Here is a 23,858-nt window from a genome sequence, read left to right as displayed (position 1 = left end):
AAAACAGATATTTACATTATGATTCATAATGGTATCAAAAATCACAGCTATAAAGTAGCAACAGAAATAACTGTTGGGGGTCACCACAACATGAGGAACTGCATTAAAGGATCAAAGCATTAAGAAGGTTGAGAAGCACTGCTGTAGGGCACGGCTGGTTTTTCTCCAGACTTAAGACTTCCTAGTACCTGAGACTACAGGCCTTTATTTACCACCAGGACCAGCTTCAAATCTTTAAAAACATTGAAGCCCACTCTCCTGCATGAACTAGCCTTTGCCTTTTTGTATACCAACTCAGTAACTGTAAGAATTATCTAGGTCAGTGCTATGTGAACCAAGGCCCAAAGACCAGAACCAACTTTTAAGCTTTTTAGAATTCACAAAATTGAACTTAAAGCACAATTCACAATTCACAAAAATTGAACTTAAGCAATTATGAATTAAAACTGATGATGACAAATAACAAAGAAGCTTACATCTCTTTATTTATTTTAACACTCCCCTCCTCTGGCAAGGGGTTTCTCTGTGTAGCCCTGTCTGTCCTGGAACTCATAAAGATCCTTTTGCCTCTGCTTCCCAAGTGCTGGGACCACTGACTGGCCGCATCTAATGTTTTCATAAGGAAATATTTTTTCTACATTTTACTATGGAGTAAACAATGAGGTAGCCCACCAGTTTGAAAAGCACTACTTAGATGATTTGACTTTTCAGACAGACTGAACATGCTGTAGATATCATGAACTACAATCACTCACTGACTCATGCCTGCTTCCAATATTTACTGGGCACTTAACTTATATGGGTCAGCAACACACTGTTAGACATGGTATACATTGGTAAATTCTAAAGCATTGTATAATGAATAAAACATAATTGTGCGTATTTTAAAATGCCAAAATAAAACCAATAAATTTGTGTGCTACTTTGAAAAATTATTTATATACACACATTAAGAATTTTCTGGCGCAAGGCCCTGGGTTCGGTCCCCAGCTCCAAAAAAAAGAAAAAGGAAAAAGAAAAAAAAAAAAAAAAGAATTTTCTGTTTCACATGTATGAGTGATCCAGGAAGACAACTGGGAACTGAGCTTGAGTCCTCTGGAAGAAAAGCAAATTAACCACTGGGCCCTAACCAAATTAAGAAGAAGAAAAAAAAAAAAAAAAGGTGGAGGAGACCAGTCAGTGGTATGGCTCAATGCTGAGAAGCCTGACAGCTTGGCTTTGCTCCTCAGGTGGACATAGTGGAGGAGAGAACCACCCCACAGGCTGTCCTGTGACCTCCACAAGCATGGAGTGCTTATGCCTCTAATCCTAGCACGCAAAAGGGGAAAGCAGAAACAGACCAATCTATCTGCATTCTAGGCTAGCCAGAGGTACACTGAGATTCTGTCTACAAAACCTTAATTAATTTGATTAAATATCATTTTTAAAAGTAGGTTAGTGAGATATGATGGCTCAGTAGGTAAAAGCAACAAACACCAATCCAAGTTGAAACCCCAGAATTCATGTATTAGGAGTGAATTAACTCCCACCACACATGTTCCTACACATACATGCATAAAGAAACATATTAAAACCTTTTTAACATTGGGTTAGTGGTGGTAGTGATAAGCCAGGGGACTCAAGTTCAATCCCTGGAATCTACATATAGGAGAACATTCACTCCAAATTAAAGTTGTCCTTTGACCTTCGCACAATATTAAATAGTTAAATAAATAAATGTAAAAAACAGATTTTAAAAAACCTTGCATTTCCTTGGCACATATGGAAACCATTAAAAAGGAGAGATTTAAAATCTGAGAGAAGCAACCACATAAATAAATAAATATATATTCAAATAAATAGTTTCAAACTTCCTCAACTGTTATTGATGTAAAGGGATGAGCAACACTTTCCCACCTGGGCTGGAGAGATGGCTCAGCGGTTAAGAGCACTGACTGCTCTTCCAGAGGTCCTGAGTTCAAATCCCAGCAACCACACGGTGGCTCACATCCATCTGTAATGGGATCTGATGCCCTCTCCTGGTGTGTCTGAAGACAGCTACAGTGTACTCACATATAATAGATAGAAAAATCTTTAATAAAAAAAAAAAGGCATCTTCCATTCTATTCTCCTAGCACATGTGCGTTCAGTACTGTCTGTCCTTAAGAAGGTAATCACTGCATTAAAATAAATAAATGAATGAATAAATAGACCACCTGAGGGTGAAAATGAATTTCAGTGTTCTTCTAGTATTCCTAAGGCACTGGGTATAGTTCCCAGTATAAGAGAGAAAAGAGAGAAGGAAGGAAGTAAAGGAGGGAGGGAGAAAATTTTCCCTGTAGGTTATTATTTCCAGGTAGAACATTCACTCATCTAGCATACTAAAAACCAGGATTCAGGCCCTAGCACGTTTTTTTTTTTTTTTTTTTTTTTCGGAGCTGGGGACCGAACCCACCTAGCACGGTTTTAATTAAAAAAAAAAAAAAAAAAAAGGTAAGGAGACCTGAGTTTAGAGTCCCACACTCACGTGAAGAACTGGGTATAGTGGAGCACTTCTGTGACCCAAGCACTGGGGAATAGACAGAAAGAGCTCACTGCTCAGTCAGTCTAGCTGAAACTGTGAGCTTCAGAATCAGTAAGAGATTCTCTTTCAAAGAATGAGGGAGAAGACATCAATCTCTGGCCTCCACATGCACCCAAATAGGTTTTCTACAGCCAAGTACCATCCTGGGTAGATGTATGCATCCCTCGATAATTTTCAAAAGTTTTCATTATTTTGTCACTCACCTGTAGTTGATTGCCCTTTGCTCATTATACAAACAGAAATAGTTCCAGACACCCGCCCATTTACCTTGTTAGCAAATATAAACTCACATTACATTCTAAAGTTAGCTACCCCCCAGCCTCAACAAGTGCCCCAGCATACACTGTACTGTGGACAAGGAAGGGAGAAAGAGGATTTAATATAAAGGGCTCAGAAAAAGGAGGTTGTGTTACTAACCACCTATTTTTCTTGTGAGAACAAGACAGAAAATGTATATGATGTATGGAAATAATTTTAATTTGGATAAAGGGAGACTTGTTACTAGATACTTAAAAAAGGTTTCTAGCTCAATATCCTCTAACAGCATAGCTGATAATATAATTTTGAAGCAGTCTTCTTCCCTGAAGTTTAGAGAAAATGTCAAGGTTTTCATTTTGTAAGATCTCCCTCTAGTTGTCCCACCTCAAAAAAACAAAACAAAGCAAAACAAACAAAATACCTTATGCTCTTACTGTGGTGTCAGAATACCAACACCACCATGGTGGTTCTATGAAAAATGAGCAACAATCTACCTCGGAGAATAATACTAAACAAGTGAAAACACTACACCCAACAAATTACTCCGCATATAAACACTCTGTGTTACTTGGTAAGGTGGCTAAGCACACCTTCGGTCCCAGCAATACTGAATGAAGCAGGAGGCAGGCAGATCTCTGAGTTTCAGGCCAGCCAAGGCTACCTTACCAGACACTGTCTCAAAAAAAAAAAAAAAAAAAAAAAAAAAAAAAGTAAAAGATGCGGCTAATGGCAAAACTTGATTTGGAAAAGGGGTGTGGGACAGGGATTAGGAGAAATGATATGTGGCATGCAGGACTGAATACCTAAGAGATGAAGGACAAAGACCAGAAGAGAGAACAAAGGAAGAAAAGAAATGCACTTGGGAGTTAGAGAAATGATTAAGAATCAAGATAGATAAAGAGGTAGGTTGGAAAGACTCAGAAGATAAATTTTCTGTGATACACTAAGAGCTTAGATTTTATTTCAATACCTTTTCTTTTCTTCCCTTCCTTTAGCTTTTAAACAAAACAGTCACACATACAGGTCAGGCAGGCCTTGAACTCCCTATGTTGCTGAGAATGATTCTGAACTCCCATTTCTCTCTCTAGCTTCTAGCTCCCAACTACTAGGATTACAGATTTCTTAATCGAGATTAAGAAAATGATCAGATTTTTTCTTTAAAAAGCAAACAAACAAACAAACAAACAAAACTGGCAAGCCAGCTGGGACTGTTCACAACTATAACCCTAGAATAGGGCACGTAAAGATGAGTGCATCAGGAGCTTAAGGCCAACCTGGGCTCTATAGTTGACAGTCTCAAAAATAGAAACGAAATGAGTCAGGCATGACGGTGCAAGCCTTTAATGACAGCACTCCTGAGGCAGAGACAGGAAGGTAAATAGACACTTACGAATTCAGTACTAGAGTGTGTCTACACAATGAGTTCCAGAACAACTAGGGCTACAAAATGGGCCCTGCATACCCCAGTTACACATGTGTGCATGCATACACATATTTAGAAGAAATAAACTGGGGTGGGGAGAGAATTTGGAAACCAGGGGAATTCTATTTAAAGTTGTTCCCATTTTCATCTTTAAACCATGATCTACTAGGATGAAGAGCTTAAGGAACTTTAGGTGAGGAAGAAAAACTATGAGTCACGGATTCTAATGTAGACAATTTGGGAAATTGTTTCTCTGTAAGAAAGCCATCAGACAAAGATATCCAATAGACAGGTTTAGAATCAAGTTAAGGGACTGAGGGTATTAAAGAATGTAGAGTCCTGAGAAACACAGAAGCCAGGAAAGGAGGTTAAACAGTGAGAGCCAGAGGTTTCCCACCCTTAGAGGCTCTGGTCCTTAGAGAGCTCCATGTCTTGATGTGTAAACAAATGAAAGAAGAGCAACCAGAAGATTTCACCACGACCAAAGAAGAGCCAGACAGACACTGAGCAGAAGAACGGGAAGAAGGTGCCCGAGCTCCCTGAAGCTTTTGGGACTCTTTAATCACTTCTGTGTTGTTTAAAAAAAAAAAAAAAAATTGAAAAATGCTATATGGATCAATCACATTCCTAGATAAAATAACTTTAGTCACAAATTACTGACTTAACCTCTAGTTAAAAAACACTGCTTAAGTGAAGCATTCAAGAGGTAGCAAGCACACATCATGTATCATTTTCAAGAATTCTTTATTCTGGGGCTGAGAATGTGGGTCAGAGGTACAATGCCCCCCCTTCATGAATTCCATTCTATCATAGTGTATCATTCATTCATATGGAAGTGGGATCTAATGACATAGAAACTATATGCTACTCACTGATACCTAGTCTAGCTACCCACCTTCAAAAAAAAAAAAAAAAAGAGTATTAGGTTTAAGGTTGACATCATTTATGTTTAGCAAGCAAGTCATAGCCTCTCCCAACTGAGTTCCTTATCTGCAGAATAGGGGCAAAAGCCAAAGCAGTTAGCCTTACAAAAAGCTTTGGTGAAGATGGGCCACAGGAACAGATGCAAATGATTTGGCTATGAAACATGACAGTTGGCTAGTTCAAAGTACCCACAGTAAATCCATTTATTTCAAACTTCAAAGTACATTTAAAAACTACACATTATACTTAAAATACAGTCTTGAACCTTACTTTAACAAAAAAATTAACCTGGATTTTTAAATTCCCAGTGATGTTCACTCAGTGGTTCTGTCTCAGAGTTCACAGATAGAATCGTGGGTTAGTTTAACCTCTAAAACAGTAAAATAGGGTTGGGGATTTAGCTAAGTGGTAGAGCACTTGCCTAGCAAGCGCAAGGCCCTGGGTTCGGTCCCCAGCTCTGAAAAAAAGAAAAAAGAAAAAAGAGGAAACAAACAAACAAACAAACAAACAACCAAACAAACAGTAAAATGGGCTGAGGTTGGTAGCTCAGTTGGTAGAGTGCTTGGAAATCCCAAGTTTGATCCCCAGCATAAACTCTGAAAAAATTGGAAGTAGAAGCAAATGACAGTCACATCAATTTAAGAGGCCAGCCTGGGATACATGAGACCCTATATGAAGAAAACAGGGAAGGAAAAAGGCTGTATGGCTCAGAACATTTGTTTGCTCAGTAAGTTAATTTCTAGCACAAAAAGGAAAGGTCAAAGGAGGGGGTAGGAAAACACTAGGAGGCTCAACAAGAGGCAGCAGCAAAACACAGGAAAAAAACTGCTAGAACACAAGATGATCTGAGCCACAAACTCCAATTTTAGCTATTATATATCCGAGATACAGGCATACTTTGTGAACTAAATCTTGATATACACTGTAGAACCTTTTAACTATTGCTGAATATTTGGTAGTAAAGAACTGTCATTTAACAAAGCACATTTAATTACTATTTGGAGGACTATAGAGAAGACATACAAACCATTTTAAAAGATCAATATGGCTAACTTCAAGACTCTCAAAACTATCTCACAAAATATTTGCTATTACTCACACCTGTCCTGTGTGATTGGAACAGAGAGGCCCAACTTCAAAGATTCACACCTAGGGAATGTCCTCCCATTTAACATTCTTGGTTTTCAATAAAGGTGCATTTACTTGATATCTCAAGGTATTTTGAACTTTTAAAGTGGATAAAACCAAGGACATTGATTAAGATAACAATACAGAACTGAGGTTTGATGGAAAATGGAAGTTGTAAATGGAACCATTCTCTACAAAGTCCAGAACTCAGATTCCCTATAACCCCAACTTAGAGTCAGGTTAATATTTGGGCTAGCTAAGCAAGGTCTTCCATTTCTGCACCACAATTTATTTGAGCAAACTGCCAATCAAACGTGATATAATTTTGTTTTAATGATTTGTTGTTTTAATGATGAGGATAACCTGATATTATTGAAATTACATGCTGAATTGTATTTTCAATTAGCAAGAAGATAGGAGGAGAAAATTAAGGTTCAGAATTATACTTCACAATATACTCTATGTATACAAAATACACTGTATGTAACACTAAGTAATATCATAACTACCAGCTTTCTCTGTGACAGGAGCTTAAGAATATGATTGTTAAAAACTAGGGGGACATGGCAGTACATGTATGTAAACACAGCCCCTCAGCTGCTGTGACAGAGGATCTCGAGGCTAATCCAGCTACATAGGTAGGTCCTATCTCAAAAAACAGTAACTGGGGTCTGAAGATGACAGAGTGTTTGCCTAAGATACACAAAGCTCTCGGTTTTATGCCTGGCAAAACTAAGCTTTGTGGCTCATGCCTGCAATCCCAGCACCCAGGAAGTAGAAGCAGGAGGATCAGAAGCTCAAGGTCATCTTCAGCTATAGAGGGAGTTCCAGACCAGCCTGGGTTACACAAAACCCTGTCTCCAAAAAAAGAAAAAGAAAAAAAAAAAAAAAAAAAAAAAGGTAAGTAAGTAAAAACAGTGAATAACAAGATACTTAATTCCCAAAGGATTATTTAACTATTGCATACCCAGTCAAAGCAGTAAAGCCAGTTAAAAAAAACACCTTGGAATCTGTCATATGAGTAAACATTCTACAGTTTGAAGAGACGGGAGCCAGTACACTTGAACTAATGTTGCTAGTCATATATCAAGTGTACCCCCATGCAAAGAATTTAGTTTCATCCTGGAGGCAATTAGCAGTTATAAGAATTAGACTAAGTCATTAAGAAAATTAAGTGTAGGCTTTCTAAAGAAGTCTTTTACGGGACCGGTTTCACCAAATAACAATAATAACAGCCCAGTTCCCTCTGCTTATGATAAAAGTTAGACAACAAACATACTTACACAGGACTGGAATTCAAAGAGCAATGATCCACCATCATTTCTGGAAGGAAATCCAACTTAAACGCAGCCATCACCTCACTGTCCCCTTCAGAAGCCAATGATAATAACTTGCTGCACTTGTCTGATCCACAAATATACACAGCTTTAGCTTCCTGGGCCCCACAAAAAACACAAAGTGGAAACGGAGCTCAGGGAAAGCAGCAGTAAATGCCACAGAAAGAGGCAGGTCTGGGGAAGGGGCAGGGAAAGGGAGTATTGGACTAAAATGGGGATGCGACCATGTGAAGGGAGGCTCAGCTCAGCACACAATGAAAGTGCTGATGCACCAGGCTTGTTTTGTGTGATTTTCCCTGGCGAAGCAGTACTAAGTGCACGGTCAGATAAATAGTGTGTCAGATTCATGAAGATAGTGTAGCTAACAAAGCAGAAGAAACACAAAGTTTTCTCACATCATCCAAAGTCCTCCCTATAAATCAGTATTTAAGGTCCCACAGAGCTAAAATTACCTGAAGGAAAAAGCAAATAGGCAAAACAACAACAACAACAACAACAACAACAACAACAACAACAACAACAACAACAAGTAACCAACCAAAAAAACCCACCTCGACTCATCTGGTGAAAAATGCTTTTTAAAGAGGTAGTTGTCGGCCTTAGGTTTAAATTTAGTCTTCATTTGTTTAGCAATAACAGGGTCCAAATTAATCCCAGAACAGTCATAAAAGAAGGAACAGTAAGACCAAGAGAAGCAGGCCAGAGGCAAGCTGTTAGAAGAACTGGCCATCTAAATCCTGTTATTGACCAGCTGCTTCTGCTAGACTGGCCATGTTCTTTTTAATAGTACTGAGGGTACAGTGATAAATCAGCAGTTCATCAAACAAGCCTTTTAAAAACCCGGGTTTAGAATCACTCAGGTGGACACAGGCAAAATATGCCCACTACTTCTGAATCTTTACTAGAAATTAAAAGGAACAGCAATATAATATATATTATAACATATTATATAATAATAGTTATACTCTCCCACCAGGTAGCTCTGGCTGTCCTAGAACTTGCTCTGTAAACTAGCCTCTGCCTTGAAAGTAGTGGGATTAAACAGGTGTCCCACTAATGCCAGCATTTATTGGCTTTTCTAATGAAATAAAAAACAAAAGCCAATAAATGATCAATAAATGATAAATAAAAGTGATCATTAAAAAACAAAAAACCAGGGGTTGGGGATTTAGCTCAGTGGTAGAGCGCTTGCCTAGGAAGCGCAAGGCCCTGGGTTCGGTCCCCAGCTCCGAAAAAAAGAACCAAAAAAAAAAAAAAAAAAAAAAAAACCAAACAAACCCTGTCTATTAGGGACACAAATTCAAACCACAGGGAAGAAAAGCACAATATAAGCTAACTCTTGTCATTCTTTCACCTCCTTAAGGCCTAGGAGCTGTAACAGTTCAGTGGCAGACTTACCTAGCATGTTTGTCTAACAACATGGCTTCATTCCCTAGTGTCAAAGGGTAAAAACACTGTTGCTGAAACCAAGATGGATGAAAGCAAGAATAAAATTCCAGTATGAGTGAGCTGTTGAGATGGATATTCTTAGCAACCAAGGCAGATGTGTGCTCCCTTCTCAATTTAGCTCCATGTCCCCCTAAACAACAAGTGGTGGCATTTCAATATTTAGGCAATGATTCTAAAACTTCGCTCTGAGGGCCCCCAAATTACAGGCTTCCTTTCCATTTTTTTCATTGGGGCTGTCTTACTGCAAAGAATTCACTTCACCCAAACTCAGTTCACAACACAGGAAACTTTGAAGAATGAAACATTCAGCTTATAAAAGAAGTAAAATGCAATGGGGCTGGTGCTACATGCCTGTAATCGTAGCACTTGGAAGGTAAAGGCAGTTCAAGATAACCCTCTGCTGCATAGCAAATTCAAGGACAGTTAGGAGTAACCAAATGTGTAAATTCCCAAACCACAGAAGGAAGGAGAGCATGACAGACAGTTCTAATCTGTAACAAAGGCTGATACCGATCTACACCTGACCCAGGAAGTTGGAGCTAGTTTTCTCTGCATAACCATTCTACACTAGATCTTGAACAGAGAATGGTTTCTATATTTTGTCAAAAGTCCCTGAAGATCAACTCTGCAGATAGAAGTAGCAAAAGCATGCTTCCAATTCCACTAAATGGTGAAGCATACATAAACATCAATGGAGAAGGGTGTACAAACAATACACAGTCCAGTGCACCAACCCTGCAGACTGCAGGTATTAACTAACCCTAGCTGGGGCTGCTTAAGTAAGTAACTGGCAGGTCTGCTCTTACTGGAGCGGGTATTATTACCCACCCTAAAGGTATATGGCTAAAGAAGTAACTTGATGAGTCAAAGATCAAATTAGACTTTAAGAATTAAAGAAGAATTAAGTCGGGGTTGGGGATTTAGCTCAGTGGTAGAGCGCTTGCCTAGGAAGCGCAAGGCCCTGGGTTCGGTCCCCAGCTCCGAAAAAAAGAACCAAAAAAAAAAAAAAAAAAAAAAAAAAGAAGAAGAATTAAGTCTCAAGGAATCCCACTGGTTGTTGCTATATTTCTATAATTCATTAAAAACATACAAACTCTGTGAGTTTGAGGCCAGCCTGATCTAATTCCAGAACAGTTAATGTTATACAAAGAAATCCTGTCTCAAATGAAAACAAAAATCAAAACAAAACTAAAAATTCTATATATGCCACTTTAATTAGAATCAAATAACTGACTCTGGGCACGGCCTCGTTTCTAAAAGGATACAAAAATTCCTTACTACACTTTCATTACGCCTAGAGCTAAGAAACACCTGATTGCTTACCTCCCAGCAGAATTTGTATTCAAAACAATTCACTGAAAGCTGCTTCAAGTTTTAAAAAGAAAGCAGAGAGTAGAGGCCCTACAATTTCTGTGCTTATCACACTGCTATTAAAATCCATTTATGATTTATAAAGCACTGTTGCTTCAAAAGCCTCTAATATGGAAATATTACTCCATGGAGAAGAGTGACTCTTTAAGGCAGGTCCCAAGAGTTAGCTCAGTATAATTAAATTCAATGAACTTGAGGGAAAAAAAAGAAATAATTTTTAATTAATTCGGTTTTTAAAAGGGTTTTATAACACTAAGCAATAGTAAAAATTATGGGGGCTGGAGAGGTGGCTCAGTGGTTAAGAGCACTGACTGCTCTTCCAGAGGTCCTGAGTTCAAATCCCAGCAACCACATGGTGGCTCACAACCATTTGTGATGAGATCTGATGCCCTCTTCTGGTGTGTCTGAAGATAGCTACAGTGTACTTATAGGTAATAAATCTTTAAAATATTATGAATGCAGAAACACAGATATTAAGGAAATTAATAACTAAAAAAGTTAGTTGTTCATAGAAAATGACCCTTAATTGAAAAAAAACAATCTTTGCTTACATATACTCCCATTAGAGACAGGGGTGGCAGAAGTGGTTTAACTCAGGGTCTGCTATTAAAAGGGTTAACTTATCCTGTCTCCTATTTCTTTCATTCTGAATATATCTTACTTCCTTTTGTTGTTTTTAGGACAGGGCTTCTCTGTGTAACAAGAGGCTGTCCTAGAACTCACTCTGTAGATCAGGCTAGCTTTGAACTCACAGATCAACTGTCTCTGCTTCCATAGTGCTGGGATTAAAGGCATGCACCACCAAGCTTGGCTTATTTCCTTATTTATATTTCTGTTTTTGTCTTAAATATTTTAACCTGTTTTTTTGTTTTGTTTTGTTTTGTTTTTAAGACAGGCTTCTCTTATCCCTGGATAGTAGAACTCATTCTGTAGACCAGGCTGGTCTCCTGGCCTCAAACTCTACCTGCTTCTGTCTCCAAAGTGTTTCTAGCTCTTTTGCTTGTTTTTCAAGATAGGGTTTCACTGTGTAGCACTGGCTGGCCTCAAACTAAAAGAGATCCACATGCCTCTGCCTCCATTGCTGGGATCAAAGGTAAGCACCAACAACACTAGGTTTCTACACTCCCCCCCCCAAAAAAATTATTTATTTTATATATGCAAGGGCTGGCTCTCATTACAGATGACTGTTGAGTCACTATGTGGTTGCTGGGAATTGAATTCAGGACCCCAGTGAACTATGTCAGCCCTTCTAGCTTTTTGGCTGGAACAAGCAGCATTCAGTAACATTAAGAAGCAACATCAGGCGCCTGGTATACTGGAGCATGTCTTTAATCCCAGCACTCGGGAGGCAGAGGCAGGCAGATCTCTGAGTTCAAGCCCAGCCTGGTCTACAAAGTGAGTTCCAGAACAACCAGAGCTGTTACACAGAGAAACCCTGTCTCGGGGTGAGGTAGGGGCATAAAATCAGTAAGCATAAAACAATACAAATGAGGAAAACAGACTTTAGAGAATAGCACACCCGGCATTTAGAAAATCTGAATGAATAAATTTAACATTAAAATGAAAAACTAGATTAGTAGAGAAAATTATAAGAGAAAACCCATTACTGAACAACAAACACCAAAGAGACAAGTCCAAATAGCTGTCTTAACTGACATAAATAGAGCATACAATGATGGGTGATCATATTTTATATGCTTGCTCCAATAATCTATTGTTGAAAGAGCAATAACATGAAGCTTGGTTGTATAAGAGCAGAAGAGATTATGGACTGACACTGAACTCTGAAAAGAAAACCTACATCATTAAAACCCACAATTTATAGAAGGAAAGCTAAAAATGAAAATCTTTATATTTAATGAATCGTGTTTGCCTGTCGCTTCGCTGCCTGCTGATCATTAGATGGCAAGAGGAAGACAGAAAAGGAGCAATTAATGTTCAATTCAAAGTAATCAGTCAGAAGAGCCTAAACCTTAACTTAAAACATTCAGACCAGAAGAATCCCCTTCTGACAGCTCTCAACTGCCTGTAACTGTAGAGCCATATGAGTACATATATGCACATATAATTTGTGACTTTACTAGAACTACCAACCCAGTACCTTGCAAGTGTAAACCACACTAACCTGAGAGTTGGTCCTGCCTCTACAGCATCTTTTATTTTTTGCAAAATCAAGAAAGAATGATTTGTTCATTTTTGTGTGTATGGTTTTGATGTTGTTGCAAAAAATGTGAAAGAAATATTTTAGATCAAAAGGACTTTCTGAGGTTTTTTTTAAAGATTTATTTTTATTTATATGAGTACACGGTAGCTGTCTTCAGTCAGACACACCAGAAGAGGGCATCGGATTTCATTACAGATGGTTGTGAGCCACCATGTGGGTGCTGGGAATTGAACTCAGGATCTCTGGAAGAGCATTCACTGCTCTTAACTGTCGAGCCATCTCTCCAGCCCCTTTCTGAGTTTTTAATAGGAATTAGACAATGATGGAATTCTGCAGGGGAATGTGTGTAAAGTGAAAAGAAATACATTTTAAAAATTGCCCTCAAATCTAAAAATAATGCACGAAGAAGCAATGTTCGTTTGGTATGTAAGCTGGTAAACTTCCCATGTATTATATACTGAGAAAATATGAAAAGGCAGAATAACCGGAATTTATTCTGAAAACAATAAAGTTTTGTTTCCTTTCCATTTTTCAACCATTTCTCTCCTCATCCTTCTTGATCAGCACCAAATACAAAGATTAACAGAGAACCTGCTCTGTGCTTAGTCTCTGTCTAGTCCTGGCTATCCTGGAACTCATCCTGTGGACTAGGCAGCCTCAAACTCAAGGATTCTCCTGCCTCTGGCTCTGGAGTGCTGAGATTGAAGGTGTGCGCTCAAAGGTCACTTTAAACACCAACCACAAGTTGGAGAATTAAAATACTAAATGGCTGCAAAAGAACATCAATTGCCCCCAAATCTCACAACAAAAAAGTCTCAGAGGTTAAATTTTGGTACAGCTAGGTAATTAGAACATTAACCAGAATAATCATTGTTGTTGTTTTCTTTTTGTGTTTGAGATAGGGTCTTCTGTACCCCAGACTAGCCTAGAAATTAAGTAGCAAAGAATGACCTTGAACCCCTGACCCACCTGCCACCTCCTCCTCCCCAGTACTGGGAATTACAAGCATGCCCAACCAGTGCAGTTTATGATGTGGTGGTATGGAAATCAGTGACCCACAGGCTCTAGACAAACACTGTCAACTGTCTCCAGCCTCTCACCTGAGATGGGCAGGAAACTAAAGGATAGAGAGGACACTGTTATTTCCCCCAAAGCAAATTCCCTAAATAGGTAGGTGTTGGGCATACATTTTTTAAAGGCAACCAAAAATTTCTGACTTTGTAAATGTATCTTGGTGGCCCCAGGGTGGTGGTGAACCACGAAACCCAAAATAATCAGAAGATGAGAAAGTAATTGAAGGTGAAAGCAAAGAGAGGAGCCGCAGAGCCAATCTGCCTTATTTTTAAACTGAACAACCTCACAGCGGTGACAGACTCTGAACCGCCCCTACAGACTTCCACTTACTACTCCTCCCCGCTGTCCTGTCTAAGCCGACTACTGTTCAAAGTCATCAAGGACAACGTCTATCTTAAAAGTGTGAGAATTTTCAAAGAGCAAGCCAGACCTAGAGCTACCTTCTCTGAAAACAAGTTTTTCTAGCACACAACGTGTGCTCAAGTTTGTTTGTTTCAACTTTTTTTTCAGTGATTGGGACTGACCCCAAGCATCATGCATGCTAGTCAAGCAGTCCACTAAGTTTCTTTAAAAAAAAAAAAAAAATCAAAATAAGGTTTCAATGGGTTAGTCGGGCTGCCCTCCAACCTGCAGTGCTCCTACCTCAACCTCCCAAATAGCTGGGACTAACAGAGTTCTTTCTCTACGTGTTTTCATGTCAACCAAATTAATTTATATTGTCAATAAAGCAAAGATATTTCCAATAATTATAAAAGCAAAACTCATACTAAAAGGAGCAAAAAAAAAAAAAAAAAAAAAAAAAAAAAAAAAAAAAAAACCAAACTTGCAAAACCAGGCATGAGGTTTTAAGAATTGTACTTGACCGGTAGAGAAATCTTTCAGGTATCCTATTTGCCTTTCTTAGACACCTTCACACCCTCATGAAGTCTTTGAAAAAACTTTGTTTTTTGGAAACCTACTCTCACAGGCTAGTCCCCAACTCAAACTATTCATATGGGGGACTGGGCGGATAGAAGGCCACTTGTATACAGAACTCTATTGCCTGGATTCCCGTGGTCTTGAAGGAGTTACTTTATGTCTTTGTGCCTTTACTCAAAAAGTAGAGGTAGAATAAGTGTAAGATTGAAATATAAAGCTCCGAAATAGGGGGCTGAATAGATGGCTCAGCTGTTAAGAGCATGATGGGCTATTGTTCTAGAGGTCATGAGTTCAATTCCCACAACCACATGGAGGCTAACAACCATCTGTAATGGGATCCGATGCCCTCTTGTATCAGCCACGGTGTGCTCATATACATAAGTAAATCTTTAAAACATTTTTTACAGAGCTTCCAAATAGAAGTGGGCTCCAAATTGTTAATTAGTTATTGTTGTTTTGGAAAGGCTTGGACAGTTCCCCAAATTTTTCATAATTAGGGTTTGCAAACTTTAAGCACTGTATTCTGTAATTATAGATCTATATCTATAAATTAATATCTAAATTCATATATGCATATGTATTACCATTGATAATAATTTATGCTCAGTGACACTAAAGATAGAAATGGGTGCTACTAAAAGCAGCTCATCTCAATAGATATAAAATTAGTAAATCGTTACTGTGAATGATTGTGCAAGTTTTCAGAAGACCTAGGTTACCTTAGGGACATGGGGAATAACAGTTTGCCTCTCTTATTTCCCCTGTCTTAAACTTTCATAGCCTCATTGTCATGATTTTGAATCAATTTTTGAAGACTTCCAAACTTGATGCCCTTAAATTCATTAGTTTCTTGTATTCTATCAGGAGCTATCCGCCCAGTCCCCCATATGAATAGTTTGAGTTGGGGACTAGCCTGTGCTGCACAGTGAGAACCATACTCAAAAAGGGGGAGCAGGAGCAGTGACTTGGAGAGATGGCTCAGTGAGTAAGAGCAGAGAACACAGGCTCAGTTTCCAGTACCCCATGGTAGCTAGCTCACTCACAATCCTCCCAAATGACTGTTCCCAGGACATGGGCCATCTTCTGGCCTCCAGGGCATCAAGTACAGAAGTAGCACACATGCAAGCATATATACAGACTCACATTCTAAAAAAAAAAAAAAAGGACTTTAAAATATATATATCAAGGTCAGAACTCTTGTTAACAGAGGTGTGACTTGGCTCACAAGAAATTCCTTGTTTTATTTATAAAGAAGCTTAAACTGTACCACAGAAGAGACCAAATGCAACCACTGCACCAATTTTTAAGTGGAAGAAAGAAATAATAGAAAAATTTGCAAAAAACACTCCTTCCTTTACTGTTCCCCCTGGGCACATGCATCCACGTGTGCAGACAGGGATGTGTGTGTGTGTGTGTGTGTGTGTGTGTGTGTGTGTGTGTATTTTCTAATAAAGCTTAGAAAAAAATCCTTAAGCTAGTAAGATGGCTCACTTGTTTTAAAAAAAGAAAAGAAAAGAAAAGAAAAAAAAAAGCACTTGTCAACTTGTCACACAGCCCTACCAATGTGAGTTTTACAGCCAAGAGGTAGAGGGCCAAGAAAATCACAAGGCGAACTGCCCCACAGGCTGTATGCTGACAAGCCTGGAATACAAGAGACCCTGCCTCAATAAGGATGGTTGGGACTTGATTCCCAAAAGTTGTCCTCTAACGACATTTACACTTGAACTCACACACATCATACACATACTTAAAAGAATCAATGTAAACTTTTTCCTATCTTCAATAATCCTCAAATTAATTGTCAAATCCCATTAAGTAGTCTCTTTCTCCTCTATACAACTCCATATGGAGTGGAGGGACACTAAATGAAAAGGGAAAGAAATGTCCTTTTTCTTTGCTGCTTCTTGTATCCGTCTCATAGCAGTACTCTCAGTATTGGGTAAAAGAAAATGTTGGATGCAGTCAATTTGCATACAGTGTCTAAGCCAAGGTACCCTCTTCCTAGGCAGAACGAAGGACGCTGCATATCATTTTTCTATCATTATAGTTTAAATTCAGTGTTCCAAGGTATGGAAGGGAAGGCTCTACAGAGAGATTCTTATGACACACAAAGCTTTAATTTAAAAACAAAAGACTAACATGAGACTTTTCCACAATATCCTGTATTATTCATGAAATTCTGTCATGTTCTAAGACTACCAATTCCTCTTTATTTCACTGTCCTACCAGAAGGCCAAATCTAATGAGTCACTACTGCTCTTCTACCCAATGCATCTTGATTTCCACCCACTTGTGAAGCTCATCAGGACTGCACCATATGTTGGTGCCATGTAGAATATGAATCTTAGAATATGGTAGAATTATGAATTATTTGAAGGGAGGTGAGTGTTTCAAGATAGGGTTTCTCTGTGTAGCAACCCTGGTTGTACTAGAGATCGCTTTGTAAACCAGGCTGGCCCCAAACTCACAGAGATCCTCCACCTTCCCAGTGCTGGCTAGAATTTTTTTTCCAAAACACTGTCAAAGTTGCTTTCAAAATTACCTTGTATCCTGCTGTCTCTAAGGAATTATCATACACAACCTCCTGGAAATGGCTTTATAATTACTTTTGAGTATGGTCAGAGAATTTCTTTTTTTGCATTTATTTACTTATTTATTTGACAGGATATTGCTATGCAGCTAAAGCTAGACTTTAAAGTTGAGATTCCCCTGGCCCAGCCTTCCAAGAGCAAATTACATATGTGCTAAACTGTGCTGACTTTAAAAGCAATTCTTCAGTATTTTCACGATAAGTAAATCAGAGAATGGATTCAGTGACTAACTCCACAACTAGTTGGTAGAACTGGGCTTTCTTTTCTTTTTTTTCTTTTTTCTTTTTTTCGGAGCTGGGGACCGAATCCAGGGCCTTGCGCCCAAGCGCTCTACCACTGAGCTAAATCCCCAATTCCAGAACTGGGCTTTCTTGAGTCACTGTGTTACAGCTATAAATTATAGTTCAATACAGATTTTTATTGAAAAATTCAAAGCATGGGCTAGAAAGATGGTTCAGTGCTTAAGAGCACTGGCTGCTCTTCCAGAGGTCCAGTACAATTCCCAGCAACCACATGGTGGATCTTATGCCCTCTCTTCTTCTGGTGTGTCTGGAGACAGTGGCAGTGTAGTCACATATATAAAATATATAAATAAATCTTTAAAAAAACAAAAAACCGGGGTTGGGGATTTAGCTCAGTGGTAGAGCGCTTGCCTAGGAAGCGCAAGGCCCTGGGTTCGGTCCCCAGCTCCGAAAAAAAGAACCAAAAAAAAACAAAAAAACAAAAAAACAAAAAACCCTTCACTTACTTCCTTATTTGAATTTCTAGCAATCCACCTATCTCAAGAACTGGAATCCCAGGTATGTACTACATCAGGCTTGCTTGAGGGGTGGAGGGGGAATAGAGAGGGAATGGGGATTTGCTAAGTAATCTTGGCTGGCCTTGATTTTGGGTCAGTCCTCCTACCTCTGCTTACCACATGCTGGGATTACATGTGTGAACCATCGAGTATGTCATTGCTTTTACTTTTGTTTTTGGCGGGAGTTTTTGTTTGTTTGCTTGGTTTGGTTTTTTGAGATAGTTTCCCTGTGTAGCCCTGGCTATTTTGCAATTTGCTCAGTAAACCTGGCTGACCTTCAATTCAGAGATCAGCCTGCCTCTGCCTCCCAGTGCTGGGATTAAAGGCCTGCAACACATCTGGTCTGCTTTTACTTCCTTAAAGTCATTAGTAAACAAACATTAGACACAACTATTACCTGGTATTTACAGGTAATTTTGATGATCAACTGATCTCATACATGTGACAGTAGCTTGAGAAAAGGTTTCAACAGAACATTCACATTAAACATCTTTCAAATTGCTAACGGGCATAAATGGGTAAAATTAAAAGAGAGGATTTATAGGTCCAGGAGTCATCGTCAAGTTCAGAAGTTTAAGAGTAGGGCAGGGGAGATGGTTGAGTCAGTGAAAATAATGTGCTATCAACCTGCAGGTCTCCCATCCCTGAGACCAGCATGGAAGAAAGAAAGCAGCAATTTCCACATCTACCAGGACAGAATTTCCACATGCAGACCATAGCAAAGGCTCGCCTTCCTGTGAATGAATGATTTAAAAAAAAAAAAAAAATTCAGAGGGGCTGCTCCTACCTTTTGCTAGAGAGATGGCTCGATGGTTAAGAGCACTGGCTATTCTAGGATCCAGGTTCAAACTCTAGCTCCTACATGGCAGCTCACAACTATCTGTATATATATAGTCAGAGACATAAAAATAATAAAGATTTAATTATTTTATGAGTGCTCTATCTACATGTATACCGGTGTGCCAGAAGAGGGCATCAGATCCCATTACAGATGGTTGTGAGCCACCATGTGGTTGCTAGGAATTGAACTCAGGACCTCTGTTTGGAAAAAGCAGCCAGTGAGTGCTCTTCTAAGCCATCTCGCCAGCCCCAAGGAAAAAAATTTAATTTTCCAAATACTTTCAAGTCCTATGTCGACTCTAGTAATTACCTACACGATGATAGTTTCTGACTACTATCACATCAATCCTCTCTCCTAATAATCCTTCACTTTAAGAAACCTTTACAATTATTTATTTAGTGCATGTCCATGTTCCCATTTGCAGCAAGTGATCTTACCCACTGACCATCTGGCTAACCCACCTACTAATAATATCCTTAATGAACTTATCATCTATAAACTACAAAAAGGAATTTTAGAAGTATCTGGTTAATACTAATAGCTGGATATGCTTTTGAATCCGGAAGTTCTGATTCTTGAAAAATAGTCTGCAAATAAACTTACATCTGATATGTGCAAAGTATGGACAGGGGCATTTAAAGAACACCATCCACAACAGTAAAACCTAGAGAACCATGGTCAACTAAAGTCTGATTAAGAAAATTGTAGTATAATCACAAAACACAACATTCTAGAGCTATAAAATATTTATATAATGAAAAAGGATTCAAACATGGCTTGAATAAAAACAAAATCTATGGAGAGATAAACTGTTGTAGAAGTAGACTATTAGTTGAATTGTTTATAAGTAAATGTATGACTTATATTACTGTATTACACAGTCAACAGAGTGAGTGTGTGTGTGTGTGTGTGTGTGTGTGTGTGTGTGTGGTGTGTGTACATACAAGGTCTCTCTAGGTCTAGCCTGCCCTGGATCCTACAGAAAAATTTTAAAAGATTCCATGAAGCATAGGGTTAGCAAGATTGCTCAGCTTGTAAAGGTACTTGCCAGCAAGGAAGATAATCTGGGTTTGATCCTGAAAGACATGGACAGAATCAGTTCTTCCAAGCTGTCCACTGGCTTCCACATAGCAACGCACGCATGCACTCGCTCGTGCTCTCTCTCTCTCTCTCTCTCTCTCTCTCTCTCTCTCTCTCTCTCTCTCTGTTTAAAAAACAAAACTATAAAGCATAACATAAACATCTCAACTTACATAGTGCTGTACTTTTTTCTTGCTTTGCCTAAACTCATTTGTACAAACAGCCACTGCCTAGTAAACCAGCAATGTATCATCACATATGGACTGGACAACTGCACCACGCAGATTGAAATTATTCTAACAACTCACCTGACACTCAGGCAACCTGAACTACAAGCCTTATGTCTTTAAAAGTTTGGAGCTATTTCCAATCACTCAGCTGTATGTCTACACGTGCATATTCTTCAGTCAGTCTTTCCTGCAAAAGCAGAGTAGAGCATTAGCTGAATTCCAGGAAGGAAGGCAAAGAACTGGGTAAGAGAGTATATAAAAAGCCAAGTTCTATACATACAGCTTTTGTCCTACTCTCTCAAAAAGAAATCAAAGCAGCTTGAAGTTTAAACAAATAAACAAAAAAGCCTACAGTACAAAAATATGGTACTTGCAGCTCCAGAGACCAGAAAAGGCCTGGAATCCTGTTTCTCCCACTGCATCTTGCTTTTGCCTCCCTAATCTCAGTGGGAGGTTCAGAATCCACTGCAGGCTTTATCATCCTGTTTTCCCCTCCCCCTCAGTCCCATACTATCCAACCAAACAATATGCTTTTCCTCTTCACGCTTGCTCATTCACCTTTCAGGCAGGCATGTACAAAGCAAACAGCACATATCCACTCTTCCACAGAACCTAGCATACAACTTCTGCCATCTCCAAAACCCTGACCAAGCAAGCAGCCAAGAAACCTGCCTGTACCATCTGCTCCCACCTCCCTCACAAACACAGCGGGCACTCAAGCAGGATGCTCCCGTATGGTCTTCTCTAAGGATGGTTGTCCTGTTCTGCTGAGAAGCAGGAAGCTTCATTCAGTCTTCCTGTTCTGGCCCATTTCAGTTAAAATCCAAATAAATAAAGCACCTCTTTCCCTTACCCAAAGTGTGGTATTTGTTTATAATGTCCCTCTACCTCTTGTGGGTCATACCTGTAATCTTTAGCATCCAGTAGGATGAGGTAGAAAACTTGTGAGTTTAAGAGCCAGTCTACGTGGGCTAGTATAGTGAGTTCCCAGACATGCAAGACTATAAAGACCCTGTGTCAATCAACAGCAACAAAAAGGGAAAAAAAGTGTAACTCTGCTTTCATTAATCAATGAGTAGGGCATTTCTAAGGACCTGTTCTTAGTATCAAAGAACATGTTCTAAGTATCTTTATACATTATTGCTTTTTTAAAAAAAGATTTATTTATTTAATTATAAGCACACTGTTGCTGTCTTCAGACACACCAGAAGAGGGCATCAGCATCAGATCCCATTACAGATGGTTGTGAACCACCATGTGGTTGCTGGAATTTGAACTCAGGTCCTCTGGAAGAGCAGTCAGTGCTCTTAACCACTGAGCCATCTCTCCAGCCCCATTACTGTTTTTTGAAAAGTACATTCAATTATTTTCATCACTTTCCAATTGTGTTCCTAAAAGAGCTTCTCACATTTAAACACTCACTTATAGGATTTGCAACACCTCCTTCAAATCACCCCTTAAAATATCTTGACTTGTTTCACAAAATTAAAGTTGTCAGTGATTTCATTTCCACAAAAACAAGTTCTTTAGGAAACAGGAGCTCTGTCAATAAAAAAGAGAATTCAGGGCTGGAGAGAGGGTCACAGATTGATGCTCTCTTCTGGCCTTCACAGGCATTCATACATGTGATATACATTCACAGAGTTTGTTATGGGGATTGGGGGAAGAGAGACGGGACATTTTTTTTTTAAGTCTACTATTTTAGAAATAAGGAAACCACACATAAAGAAAAGGGCTTGACTGAAAGGGCCTGTTCTCTGCCTTAAGTTGTTATGAATATGCTAATAATCAATGACTTGTATTAGAAACAAGCAAATAAGAAAAAAAATCACATACATCCAAGGGAAAGTGTAATCTTTAATTTAGGACTCAAAATATTTCACCAGGAAGTGGTGGCACACGTGTACACCTTTAATTCCAGCACTTGGGAGGCAGAGGCAGGCAAATCTCTGAGTTCAAGGCAAACCTTGAACAGTGCAAGTTCTAGAACAGCCAGAAAAGCCCTGTCTTGAGAAACAAAAACAAAAATCTAAGACTAAAGAGATGGCTCAGTGGTCAAGAGCATTGGCTTCTATTCCAGAGGACCCTGGTTCAATTCTAAGCACTCACATGGCAGCTCATAACTGCTTCTAACTCCAGTTCCAGGGGATCTGACATCCTCACACATACATGCAAGCGAAACACCAATGCATGTGAAATAAAAATACACATTTTTAAAATTTCACAAAAGTGGGTTCTGTTTTGTATTCTGAGACAGGGTTATGCTACACAATGCAGACTGGCCTCTTAACTCAAGATCTTGCTTGCCTCAGCCTCCCAAGTGGTGAAATCACAACCACATCTGGCTGTTTAAACTGATTATTTACCTGTCTAAATCCATTCTTTGTGGTATTTATTTATAATGTCCCAGATAGAATGATATTTTTGTTATTCTCAATGGCAATTACATGGTCAACCACAAACTCCTTTAGTATCTATCACTTCTTGTGAACAGATCCCCATTATCATGACAAAATTCAGTTTTGGACCAAGTTTGCTATTGCTTCCATTTCATGATCTCTCAAGAGATTTATATAGTACAGATTGGGAGGGGGTGGGGGGCTTAAAGAAGGAAAGGGTGAAGCTCAGTTGGCAGAATGCTTAACTAGCATACACAAAGCCCTGGGTTTAATCTCCAATATCCACAAACTCTACACGGTGGTACATATAATCCCATCATGAGAGAGAAAGAAGTAACCACAGGATCAGGTGTTGAAGGCCATATTTGACTACTTAGTGAGTTTAAAGTTATGTCTCAATGGAAAAAAATGAATAAAGGTGTGGGTGTGTGTCATTGATTGTAGGTCAATGACAAAGTGCTTGTCTAGTGTGCATGTGACCCTAAATTCAATCCCTCATACAAAAAAACCCAAGAAACAAAAACCACCCCATAACATTTATTACAAACAGCATTCCCTATTTCCAGTTTTGGTGCTAACCAGGTAACTTTGTAAACACTGATTTTTCTTCTTAAAAAAAGTGTTTAATATCACTGGGATGAAAAGATACATGTCCATGCAGATGTGTGTGGGTGGATAACAAGTCTGTGGAGTTAGTTCTCTCTCTCCATCTTTACATGGGTTCCAGGGATCAAACCCAGTGCCAGGCTTGTGCAGCCTTTATCCTGAGTCTTCTTGCTAGCCTCTTTTCTTTCTGAAACATAGGCTCATGTGTCCCGGCTGGCCTTTAACTCACTGCACTACTAACCCTTCTATCTCTACTATGGTGGTGGAAATAGAGACATTCAGCATCCTGCTTAGCTTATGAGGTGTTAAGCAATCCCAAGGTTTCCAGAATGTCAGCTAAGCACTCTACCAACTCAGCTACACTCCTAGTTAGCTTTGTGAAATTGTTAAACATCTTAATGTATTTCCTTATATGAAAAATGGTTACGAAAACAGTATTACTTTACAGTGTTTGTTAGGATTTAAATGTCTAACATATAAATCACAGAAAATACTCAAATAAGTACTTGCTACTGTTATTCTTCTAGATGTTAAATTTGTGCCAGTATAAGTACCAGAAAGCTTTAATCTTTAGCCAGATGACTATCTCTTCAAAATGGTTACATGATTAGAAAGAAGATACAAAGGAGAAGTAAAAGTCTCTCTATTTGTTAAGGGATATGATCCTATACTTAACAGACCCTAAAGATAGCAACAGAATCCT

General features: G+C 38.9%; 1 protein-coding gene across 15 annotated transcripts in view; it reads right to left on the bottom strand.

The window, feature by feature from the left end:
- Celf1 (CUGBP, Elav-like family member 1) overlaps positions 1–23,858 on the bottom strand; it is a 74,847-nt gene that overhangs the window by 24,417 nt on the left and 26,572 nt on the right. For 11 of the 15 annotated variants that reach the window (XM_063284140.1, XM_039105417.2, XM_039105419.2 and 8 more), the window contains exon 2: positions 7,580–7,731. The exons of 2 other annotated variants lie outside the window; for them this stretch is intronic. In XM_063284140.1, the coding sequence (XP_063140210.1) occupies positions 7,580–7,650 (71 nt within the window). In that variant the 5' untranslated portion in view covers positions 7,651–7,731. Of the gene's footprint in view, positions 1–1,896; positions 7,126–7,579; positions 7,732–20,228; positions 20,338–23,858 lie in introns of those variants that run through there. 2 more of the 15 variants (XM_039105423.2, XM_063284145.1) reach the window with 2 other exon arrangements.

The sequence above is a fragment of the Rattus norvegicus genome, chromosome 3 (assembly GCF_036323735.1).
Source record: "Rattus norvegicus strain BN/NHsdMcwi chromosome 3, GRCr8, whole genome shotgun sequence".
In the NCBI taxonomy this organism is placed as follows: Eukaryota; Metazoa; Chordata; class Mammalia; order Rodentia; family Muridae; genus Rattus; species Rattus norvegicus.
This window is presented reverse-complemented; position numbering and strand designations above follow the sequence as displayed.